Genomic DNA, 12,235 nt, shown 5'->3' on the forward strand with positions numbered 1-12,235 from the left:
CCTGCAAAGTGGGTCACTGTGTTTTCTGTCTGGAAAAGGAGGACCCTGAAGCTGGTGCCCTGCCTGGCCCTCTGAGGAAAGGTGAAAGCTGACACTCCGGTCCCTTCTCAGGACTACGGACTAAGACAGTTTTCTGCTTTGGTGACATACATTCAATTCTCCTGAACATGTGCATCAGGCTTCTAAATAAGGGAGGCATCACAGGGAAGTGGAAGGAGGCAGATGCCGGCTTGGTATTGAGCCCTGGCTCAACAAGCTTTGAGACTTAAGCAAGTATTCAACCTCTTTGAGTCTCAGTTTCCTTGTTTGTGAGATGAGCGTTATAACCTGTTTGACAGGGTGGTGGGTTTTACTCATAACGTATCTAAGTGGCCAAGTATGGTAATATTATTAATGAAATACCTCATTTGAATTTTTCCTGAATCTTCTTAACCTGGAGCCTCCAATGTGGTCTTTGATGGGAAACTTTAAATTGCAGAGACGATAATTGGCTTTTACTGCTTTTAATAACTTCATCCTTAGGATGGTATCAGCAGTGGGAATGCTGAGGATGGGGGCATTGGAGGATGGCATATGGTTAGTTCAGGACATTAGGCTACGGCTAAGATCAATGATGACAGGGAACGTCATCAAAACAATTTCAAAGCATAAACTATTATTTTAATAAACTTATCTGCTCTACTATAATCAGCATTCTAAAATTTTTCTGGGACTTGCCTGATGGTCCAGTGGTTAAGACTCCGCACTTCCAGTGCAGGGGGTACAGGTTTGATCCCTGGCCGGGGTCCTAAGAGCCTGCATGCCGCGAGGTGCAGCCCAAAATCAGTAAATAAAAAGAAACTTTTTCTTTTGCTTATGTGCTTCTGTGGTTCCAAAGGACTGCTTTCCCCCCTTGCTAGCTTCGATTCTGTGTCTGGATGGGACAGAAAGGAGGGTTGTCTCAGAGAATAGCTGCTTCCCAAAGTGTTTCCTTGTACACTCAGGAAGCAGGATGAGGTTTTTGTTTTCCACCGCAAGCTGTCATTCTGCAAATGTTTATTTAATTCCCACTGTGTGAACACACAGTGCTAGATTAGCAAAGGGTCAGTAAACTCTAAATATGGTAGGAGAAAGAAGTCATTTCATGAGTAACTCTGTTACAAGTCAGAATGGGCTTGTTCCGTGGTACATGACAAGTACAGACAGGATCTGGCTGGCATTCCACAGGGCCATCACGTCCAATACTTATCCACCGAAAGTGGGCATTATTGGTCAGACTTCCCCTTGGAGAGCTGTACATTCTTAGAAAACGATTCAGTGTTTTTCAGGGCTCCTCGTTGGGTTCACCTTCTAAGTAACAAGCTTCTGAGGCACAGAAAAACGCACCATAAAGTCGCATCACATCCTCCCCGCCTCCAGTTTTTTTTTTAATTGAGCACCTGTTTTGTTCCAAGCCCTGTGTTAAATGATAGAAATATAATTTGGGGATTTCCCTGGTGGCGCACTGGTTAAGAGTCTGCCTGCCGATGCACGGGACGCGCGCGAGTTCGAGCTCTGGTCCAGGAGGATCCCACGTGCTGTGGAGCAACTAAGCCCGCGGGCCACAACTACTGAGCCTGCGCTCTAGAGCCCGTGAGCCACAACTGAGGAGCCCACGTGCCACAACTACTGAAGCCTGCGCGCCTAGAGCCCGTGCTCCGCAACAAGAGAAGCCATTGCAGTGAGAAGCCCACGCACCGCAACGAAGAGTAGCCCCCCTCGCCGCAACTAGAGAAAGCCCGCGCACAGCAACGAAGACCCAATGCAGCCAAAAATAAATAAACAAACTTATTAATTAATTTTAAAAAAGAAATATAATTTGGTCTTAGAAGAGGTCACAGTTTTTCATTGAACTTGAAATTCTGTCCTCCAACCTGGCCATCTACCTTCTCAGCTAAACTTGACTCCAGATAACACTTAGCTGGTTTCCGAGATCAAATCTGCACCTTAATAATTCACCAGTGAATTTAGGCAGAGGAGTGTATGTTGCAGGCTGAGAAGGTAGTTTAAAAGGTTTGGCCAAATGCTTTTACTAAAGTCAAACAGGTCCAGAGACCTCTCCTCCACCCCAAACCTGGAATGACACACGTTTGGATATGTGAGTGCTGCAGATAAAACCCCCAAACGCAACGAATAAGCACCTGGCCTCAGCCCCACTCCTGCTTTGTCACAACGTGGAAGAACTGGTGGCGAGTGGCACTGCCCTATGAGGTTCCCGGGCCACAGCTCTGGGCAGTTCATCTGGCCTCGTAAGAGTGCGCTACAGCTGTGATTCTTGGCAAGGGCTGGGGAACTTGGCAGGGAGAAGGTTGAAAACATTTTGATTATTTTGGTTCCAGAATCTTTCTTAATGTAAAGTACCTATAACCGAGTAATTTATGTCTTCTTAGGGGCAATGCCGTCTCCTATTTGGGGGCAGGAATGGGGTAGCGGGAAATCTCAGCCTTTGGGAGTCTTGGTAGTGGATGATTAAGAGGAGGTGCTTGTTCATATGTAGAAAAACAGTTCATTTAAGGGCTGGAATATTTACTCAAAACATGTGAGGCACAGTCATAGATGGCAGAAAGCCCAAACTGGACAGATATTGACATGCAGAGAAAGCATGAGAGATACAGTTGAAGAGGAGAAAAGTAGAGGGACCCCCCTGTACCCCTGGGGGATCGGGTGGACCCTCATGGGTGCTGCCAGGGCAGACAGTGCCCTGTGGCCTACATGTCTGTGCATCTGCCTCAGCTTCCTGGGCTTCCCATTGCCTAAGTCCATTTGTTTGCTCTCGTCCATTGGGTCCACGCTCACCCCTCTCCCTCCTTGTTGGGCTGCAGGAAGTGGCCCCCTTTCTGACTCCAGTGCTTTGTCATACCCTAACCATTATTTTACCAAGTGCCCGGCAGCATGCTGGGCTCTAGGCTCACCTCTTTTACCAATCCTGAGATGCTGCAGTGGCTAAGGCTTTGGAGCCAAACACACTTCCATTCAAATCCCCGGTCATCCCCGGTGTGTGATCGCGAATAGCTCACTAAAGTCTCGGGTTGTCAATCTCTCCAACTAAGGAAATAGGAGAATTAGTAACTCACCTCATAAGGCTTTATGAGATTAAAATCACAGTGTGTGTAAGCCCTTCTTAACTGTAGTTACGAATAAAAGCCTTTCAATCCCCTGCAAAACAGATTGTCTCTGTCTCCAGATGGGGTGGCAGGTGAGGTGAAATGCCCGATCCATGGCTCCAGCACTAATACCAGCCAGAACCAGGATCGCAAACCAGTTCCACCCGGCTCCCAAACCTTGCTGACCCACCATCTGTGACAAGGCACGTGGTTCTGTTTCCAGGCGAAGTCCACTTTGTCGAGTTTTGTGAGTCTGACCTGCCCAGTTTTCCAGTTTTCACTTGTGACTTATTCTCTTCTGGACACCCTGGTCTTGCCTTGGCCTGAATCAAAGCAGTTGGGAGGTGATGAAGATCGAATATCTTCAAATAGCCAAGTCTGGTGAAACGCAGAATCCAATTTATCATACATGTCAAAAAGTCGCTGAGGCAATTATTATAGTAGCTCAGAAGAAAAGTAGCTGTGTGACCTCAGGCGAGGTGCCTTCTCTCGTTTGTCAAATGAGAAGTTTTAAGAAATTTCAGATTTCTTTTCCAGTGCCAACATTTCTGTAATGTTTCTGATTTTCCACTACCGTTGTTTTTTTTAGCTGGAGAGAGAAAGATCTCCTTGAAATCGTGTCTTAATCAGGAAACAAGGTATAACAATCATGCCTGTAATCATTTCAGGGTCAAGCCATATGCCATTTATTATTATTCTCATTCAAGCTTCCTCACATACAATGCTCATATCACTGATGAGTTGATTTCTCAGATGTCTGTTAAATTCCCTTCCTCATGTAATTCCTCACATAATTAGTTCAGAAAATGCACCTTGAACTCCATTTTAGAAGCTTACAGAACACACAAAACCCACTTACTGTTGAATATGCCTGAATTTCAGTTGACTTCTGAATGACTCATATTTGAGCAGTTTATGTCTCCTGTCCTACCACACCATCATCTATTTCTGGAATCTTAAGGGGACAAATCTCAATTATGCCAGAGAAACAGTAGCCATCCCAGCAGGACACTTCGAATCCTAAAACCCCGTAGGCCAGTGCCAAACTCTTGTTGCCTTCCAACAACTTGACTAGCTTCCCTAATTACAAGCAAACAAATAAAAACAGAAGCAAAAACATCAACAAGATATAATTCCCATATGATTTCTCAAGTTTCTAAAAGATAACTTCATTAAACATAAATTTTATGGGAAAGAGACATTTTCCATATGGAGACAATACTGAAAATACCCAACTTTGTGATTTTATTTTTGAAGAATAAAAATTTGTGGGAAAAGTAGACTTAATATATGGTTTTTCTTGTCGTAATTGTCTTTTGAACAAAATGAACTTTTGGTCTTCCAAGAAAGCTTCTACTTGAGGTGCAGTTATTAAATCAATATTTGTTGAAAACTGCTTAGCATCCAGTACCGTGAGGCAGTGGGATCCAGGATGGGTAAGGCCATCCGCACTTTCTAGGAAGACAGCCCTTCCAATGGGGGGTGGCATGCAAATAACCACAAGACATGGTTGTCAGTTGCAATATGTTACAGCAAGTGGGCAATAGATTCTGCCTGAGGGTGTCAGGAAAGATCACAGAGGAGGTACGTTGGCTTTCAAAGGATGAGTAGGTGTGTGACAGTTTTGCATGTTTGGGTGTCCAAAGAGAAACTGAGAAGCCTGATTTATTCAAGGGGTACCATCTAGGAGGTAATACGGTAGAATATAATTAACAACGATAGTCACTCTTGCTTATTGAGAGCGACTTGTGCCTAGTAGGCACTCACTAGGCACTCACTTGGCACAAGTATTGATATTATCTCATTTTATTCTCACACTACCCTACTCTTATTATCATCTCCATTGTACAGAAGTGCTAACTGAGGCACAGAGAGTTAATGTAACTTGTCCAAGGTCTCACGGTAAGTGGCAGATCCAAGTCAAACCCTATCAGTCTTATGTCAGACCCGTCTCTCAACCACCAAGTCCTGGAAGCATTGTTGTTATTTCTCTGTCCAGCTAATGTCGATAAGATCAAGGGGAGGAATTCATTGGCGGTCTAGTGGTTAAGACTCGGTACTTCTGCTGCTGGGGTCGGGGAATTAAGATCCCACAAGCCACGTGCACAGCCAAAAAAAAAAAAAAGTTCAAGGGGAGGAACCTGTCAGTCATAAGTTGATCAGTGGGTGGATAACAAACTAATAATAAAAGAAAAGAAAATTGCAGAGAGTAAAAGCTAATAAAACACAGATTTAAAAAGCTGAACTTTCACCTAATCGGGTTGCTAGACAGTAAGCTCGTAGTAGTGGCCTGTGAATGATCCATTTACAAAGAGCAGGTTGTTTTGATATGAATAAAACTGACTCTTGTAAAACTATTCAGGCAAATTTAGGGTTCTCAGGCCCCGAGGGATAACGGCAAGACTATCCATCCCATTGTTCAGCCAGCACTTCACATATACAGAAAGGAGCCAGGACTGAGGAAGAAGAGTGGCCATCGATAATTACATGTGGATATTTCCATTTCAGTCCAGTCCATTTCCTTTTCATTTGAAAACATTAATAAATCCATGTAGTTGAAACAGAGTGGCATCTGGGGATGGGAGTCCTGGGTTAGTAGCATCAAGGCTCCAGCATAGAACCTTAAGGCAGTTGTTCCATCGCCCCAGTAGTGCATAATCACAGCCTGGCACACACTAGACCCTTAATGAATGGTAACTATTATACTTTACTTAAGTGACCTATTCAGCAAGAGTATCTCATGTTTCAACATTTGTCTCTAGGGAACTTCTGTCAATATTATCTTGACCATTAGATATTGATGGAAACAAGGAGTAGAATTAGCAAATTCTTATCAAAAAAGGAAATATTTTTGAAGTGTGACTCATGTGTTTAAGACTATAATCTTGAATCCAATGAAAAGTGTTTTCTTTGGATTTAAAAAGAGACTTTGCAAAGTATGTTCTGTTCTTTATCTTGACCAGGAATCCACGCCTAATCAGGGGAAATCGTAGAGGCTGAGAGAGATTGAGAAACAGGTGAAGTCTTAGTACCAGTAATAATTTTATAGAATAGAGGGCGTTTTACTTGTTTGTTTTGCATTGTTTTATTTTTGCCAGGGGACCAAGCCGTTTAGCAAATGCACTATGGTCCCAGGAGTCAGAGTTGACTTGAGAAACTTCGTTTTATATAAAATCAAGATTATAAAGGTTTGAAAGGCCAGAGGCTACAAACTGATGGCAGGGTGAAGAACAGAGAATGCAGTGAAGTTCAACCCCCAGAGACCAAAAGTTACTGCTACTCGCCATTAGTCTAATTTACCTTGTAGGATTCCACTATTCAGCCATTCAATGAACAGGTCAGTTTGGATTTAGATTATTTGGACTGTTGATGGAATCAAAAGAAAATATAATAAAGACAAGTTTTTAAAACTAGATAAGAGAGTATTCATTCTATTTTAAGTATAACATTCTATAAATTAATTTCTACAAAATAAATTGATTCTCAGTGCCTTTTGGAAATAGGGAAAAGAAAGGAACGTAGAGGCATTTAAATGGGAGGGAAGATTATTTGCGGTCATCTGAAATTTCAACATGAAATATATTAGGCCCCAAATAACCTAGGATGTCTTAAATTTAATTTTATTTATTTTTTATACAGCAGGTTCTTATTAGTTATCTATTTTATACATATTAGTGTATATATGTCAATCCCAATCTCCCAATTCATCCCACCACCACCACCCCTGCCACTTTTCCCCCTTGGTGTCCATACGTTTGTTCTCTACATCTGTGTCTCAATTTCTGCCCTGCAACCGGTTTATCTGTACCATTTTTCTATAACCTAGGCTGTCTTATATCAGAAATTGGAGGTGATGTTATTTTAACTACGACTTTTAAATACTGCATTCAAGATAAGACCACGGTCTTGAGATAGTCACACTCAATACATTCTAGCATACTTTTAGAAGTGTCCTAGCTTGTTTCAAATTTATTTATTAATTAATTTTTTTTTACATTTATTTAGTGCATGTTTTATCCGATTAAAAAAACACTACAAATCATTTTTTTTCCTGAAAATGCTGCTGTTATCTAGCCTTTCCTCTAAAAGAATGTCCCTGCAAAGAAAAAACATGTGATTACCAAGCTTCTAGAAAAGTAAGTAAGAACTAATTAGGCAAAATGTAAATCAAACACTGCGACAATCATAATTTTAATCCACAGTAAAATCTCAGTGTGCTAGTAAACTTACGATGGTACAGATTCGTGTCCTTCCAATGATTTAAATCTAGAAACAGATCTAACACTGAGAAGAACCAAACAGAAACCACCAACATTCCTCTTTCTCCTGAACATTTTGAATGAGACTAGAACATGTTCTTTAGCCAAAGAGACAGTGTAAACTCAAGGAAAATAAAATGTCTCAGTGAAACATTTTAATGAAAATATGTAATTTATTGGATAAAGTGTAAGTTAAATATTTTCATTAAAATCTTTGACTGACATTTAATTTTCCCAAATTCATATTTGTTAAAATGTTTGGTTTGACAAAAATAAAATCAGTATACATTACTTTTAAGTATATGGGAAAGAAAGAGGACTAGCCGTTATGGGACTACTTTCTTTCGTTTTCTGAAGTTATATAAGCAACATCCTTTTAAATGAAAATGTGAGAAGTGGAAAAAGCAAGGAAAAAAAATCACATACAGTCCTTCACCCAAACTCGACCACTATGACCATTATTGACATTTGTAGATAGTCCTGTTTCCTTTTTTTTAACATTTTGATTGTGAAGTCTAACATACCTACAGAAAAGCCTATAAAATTTCTATGTGCGGTTTAGCAAGTAGTTAAAAAATGATTGCCAGTGTAACCACCAACCAGGACAAGAAATGAAATACTGCTGGAGGCTCCCCACATCCGTGCAGCCCTTCCCTCCCCTCACTAACACCACCACTACCCTGATTTTATGGTAGCCAATCCTCTGCTTTTCTTGATCAATTCACCACCTACACCATTGCACCCACATATACACCCCTAAACCATACACCTTTAACTCTGTTTTCCTACTTTACATAAATATATTTACACTGTGCATTTTCTTTTGTGCCTTGCTTTTAAAAAATTCAATATTATGTTTATAAAATTCACCGCTGTTTTTGTATGTAGCTGGAGCTTAATTTTCATGATTGTAAAAATTTAATATTGTGTTTGTGAAATTCACCGCTGTTTTTGTATGTAGCTGGAGCTTAATTTTCATTATTGTATAATATTCCATTATATGCATTTATCTATCTACTAATAGGCATTTGGTTTGTTTTTAAGTTGAGGATATTACAAATAATGTTTGGATATGTATCCTGGTGTGATTATCCATGCTTGTCCAGGAGTATAATAGGTGTTCATAAGGTATGGCTTTTAATCATAATTAAATATTTTAACATAATTTTCTAAGTAGTATTTTCTATTATTTCATAGTTGTGATAACCATCATTTTGTTGGATAATTTTCCATTTATGGCTGAATGTTACAGCCTGGTCTTTTGTAATAAATTCACTCCACTTTCTAATGCTTCTAGTGCTGGAAACAATTAAAATCTAGTCTCTTAGCAAGTTTAATGTTTATAACACACTTTTATGTCTGTGCTCACTGTACTGTGTATTACAGTGGTCTCCGGGACTTATTTATCTACTCGTTGCACATGTGTAACCCTTACACATCTCTTCCATTCCCTCACCCCCTGAGACCTATTGTTTTAAAAGCGTGGTTTAGACTTCCTGCTTCCACCGCAGGGGGTGTGGATTCAATCCCTGGTGGGGGAACTAAGATCCCATATGCCCCATGGCACGCCAAAAAATAAAATAAAATAATAAAAGCGTGGTAAGTGTTTGGCCCGCCAGGAAAATTATAGAGTTCAGTTTAAACTTTTTGTGAAAAGTTTAGTTTTCAGCTCTACAATTCTGTGATATGTTGAAATCAACGTGTCACGTTTGCCGAACTCCACTCTTCGACATCTCCTTCCTGACTTCTTTGAGAGTCATTTTAGAGTCTCTCCAGGCAGGCTCCCTGCCCGGCCACTTCACAGACCTCCTCAGCATCCAATAAAAGCTTTCGCTGTGCTTTGACACAGGAACCAAGGTTGCTAAGAGACCACCTGTGCTGAATGCACTTTGTTCTAGCAAGAGCAGCTGGAGAGAAAACCCAGGAGCAGCATTACCAACCACTACCCGGGATTAAGTCAGGTGAGAAATGGGTTTCTGCGCACTCTTCGACCCCCACCAGTTGTCTGGTCTTTCCCTCACTTCCTATTCAGTCTCTCTCTTTACCGCTGTTGGAGAAAATTGAAGGTACCCCTCAGAGCACAGACTGAAGAAACACAAGATGGAGGTGGAGGCCATAGGAGGGAAGGAAAATCGCTTTGCGAACCCATGTGTTATTCTTACCCCTTCTTTCCCTAACATAGGCACAAGGAATTGTTGAACTTAAGGGAAATTCTAGGCGTTTACTTTGCCAGTGATTGCTGTGTAATTTGGGGCAAGTCATTCCCTCCTTTAGGAAGGGGGTTAGTTATTATAGAAATTAATCAAGATTGCTAAAAGTGGAAGAAGATACTTGTATAAATCTCATTTCTCTCCCCCTCTCTCTTTCACCTTCTCTCTTAAAACTCAACCTGCCTTTTTGGGTTTGAGTGAAAAATAGCAGAAAATATTTTCCCACCCCGATCTTGCCACTTTCTAAAAATATTGATGCTCATTTTTTTAAATAAATTTTTTAAAATTTATTTATTTTTGGCTGCATTGGGTCTTTGTTTGCTGTGCGCGCGCTTTCTCTAGTTGTGGAGAGCAGGGGTTACTCTTCATTGCGGTGCGCGGGCTTCTCATTGCGGTGGCTTCTCTTGTTGCATGCAGGCTTCGGTAGTTGTGGTGCGTGGGCTCAGTAGTTGTGGCTGTCGGGCTCTAGAGTGCAGGCTCAGTAGTTGTGGTGCACGGGCTTAGTTGCTCTGTAGCATGGGGGATTTTCCCAGACCAGGGCTCGAACCCGTGTCCCCTGCATTGGCAGGCGGATTCTTAACCACTGTGCCACCAGAGAAGCCCTTGATGCTGATTTTAAGTTGAGTGTGTATAAGGGACTTGGATGTAAGGCCAAGTTTACATTCCTGGAAAAAGGAGTTAAGAATGGTTCTAAACTCCCTACCTGACAGGCATGTGAAATATTCCGACGGTGCGCTAAGCAGACCACAAATTAATATCTTTAAAAATTCCGTAATACTTAAAAAAATTAAGATATTAAAAAAACTGATTAACACAGAAGTGTGGAAGAAATTAAAATATTTAATGTCTGGTTAAGTGACCAAAATATGAGAAGATTTTGAGGAAAGATCAGGGAAATGAAAAAAACCTTTTGTTGTTTAATGTTTAAGAATTTTATCACATGCCTCTTTCCATGTCTTCAAATTCTTATTTCCTGGTACTACCCACTGTACAGGTTAGAAGAATGGCAATTTCACTGATGCCATAAGAATGATTGTAAATGACTTTGCAGATAAGACTTCAAAAATAAACTAATTATGGATAACATTGAAAAGAGAGGGGTAATTCTAGTAGTTCCTTGAGCTGTTTTTTTTTGTTTGTTTGTTTTACAAATTTATTTATTTATTTTTGGCTGCATTGTGTCTTCGTTGCTGCACGTGGGCTTTCTCTAGTTGTGGAGAGCGGGGGTTACTCTTCATTGTGGTGCACGAGCTTCTCATTGCGGTGGCTTCTCGTGTTGTGGAGCATGGGCTCTAGGCGCGCGGGCTCAGTCGTTGTGGCTCGCGGGGTCTAGAGCACAGGCTCAGTAGTTGTGGCGCTCGGGCGTAGTTGCTCCATGGCATGTGGGATCTTCCCGGACCAGGGCTCGAACCCCTGTCCCCTGCATTGGCAGGCGGATTCTCAACCACTGCGCCACTAGGGAAGCCTTGAAAGACATTTCTTGATCACTGTTTCTTTCCAGTGCAAATATGAGATTGATTTTAAAGAATCAGGGTTATAAATGTGTTCATTTAAGGACATTTTCTCTTTCTTTTCCCCCTAGGGAGCAGGAGCTCTTGGATATGACCTGTAAACACTGGATGTTAATTTCTACTACTAACCCCACAAGTCTGGAAGATGAAATTGTGGGAAGACTTCTAAAAATTCTGTTTTTTATCTTTGTTGACTTCCTGTCTATTATATATGTTGTTATAACTTCTTAGAAAGCTGACTTCCCTTACTTTACATGTGAATTTCATATTGAATTACAGTGAATAAAATTTTGTAATTTAGTATGTTGAGTGATTTTAATTTGATGACATCTCTAATTATTCTAGAGGCCAAAAGGACATTGCAATAAAAACAACATTGTATATTATTTAGTACTTTCTGGTTTATAAAACATTCACATAAATTGAAATGGAATTTTTTCCAAAAATCTACACTACTCTCATAAAACTTCTTGATTTTTAACATGATCATTAGTTGATAGATTGACTAAAATTTGTAGGTGTAATTATGAGTGAAGTTGTTTCTTAAGGATGCGTACCTATGTGAAATTTTATATGGTTCTATTTTTTTAAATTTATTTTTAAAATTTATTTTATTGAACTATAGTTGATTTACAATGTTATGTTGATTTCTGCTATACAGCAAAGTGATTCATTTATACATATATACATTCTTTTTCATATTCATTTCTATTATGGGTTATCACAGGATATTGAATATAGTTCCCTGTGCTGTACGGTAGGACCTTGTTGTTTATTATATGGTTCTATTTTTAACACATCAAGCTTAATATAAGATGATCTTTCCAGACTGTATGCTAATAGTTTATTCTCATTTTCTTACATACACATTTCATCTGTGTGTAGGTAGATTGTTTTTCTTAAACCCTCCACAATTTTATGTTTCTACTAACAAAAACTTAAAGTTAGGAATAGAAATGCTTAAACAACATTCTTTTAGGAAAATAGAACTTGTAAGAAAGGAGAGAAAACCAAGGTGCAACCTGTGTTGATTTTCTGTTTGGGACTAAATGCTCACAGTATGTCATTTAATGTAAGGCTCCCAGTAATCCTAGGAGGCAGGAGTGAGGTGTCCCATTTCACAGATGAACACA

General features: G+C 40.2%; 1 protein-coding gene across 2 annotated transcripts in view; it reads left to right on the forward strand.

Annotated features, from left to right (window-relative positions):
* The window catches only part of MRLN (myoregulin), a 43,105-nt gene extending 31,750 nt beyond the window's left edge, over positions 1-11,355 (forward strand). Inside the window, exons 1-3 of one of the 2 annotated variants that reach the window (XM_079899307.1) lie at positions 8,366-8,509; positions 9,231-9,342; positions 11,174-11,355. In XM_079899307.1, coding sequence (XP_079755433.1) covers positions 11,193-11,333 — 141 coding nt within the window. In that variant the 5' untranslated portion in view covers positions 8,366-8,509; positions 9,231-9,342; positions 11,174-11,192 and the 3' untranslated portion in view covers positions 11,334-11,355. Of the gene's footprint in view, positions 1-8,365; positions 8,510-9,230; positions 9,343-11,173 lie in introns of those variants that run through there. The other variant, XM_079899306.1, reaches the window with a different exon arrangement.
* The last annotated feature ends 880 nt before the right edge of the window (positions 11,356-12,235 follow it).

The sequence above is a fragment of the Stenella coeruleoalba genome (genome assembly GCF_951394435.1).
Source record: "Stenella coeruleoalba genome assembly, chromosome: 16".
Taxonomy (NCBI): domain Eukaryota; kingdom Metazoa; phylum Chordata; class Mammalia; order Artiodactyla; family Delphinidae; genus Stenella; species Stenella coeruleoalba.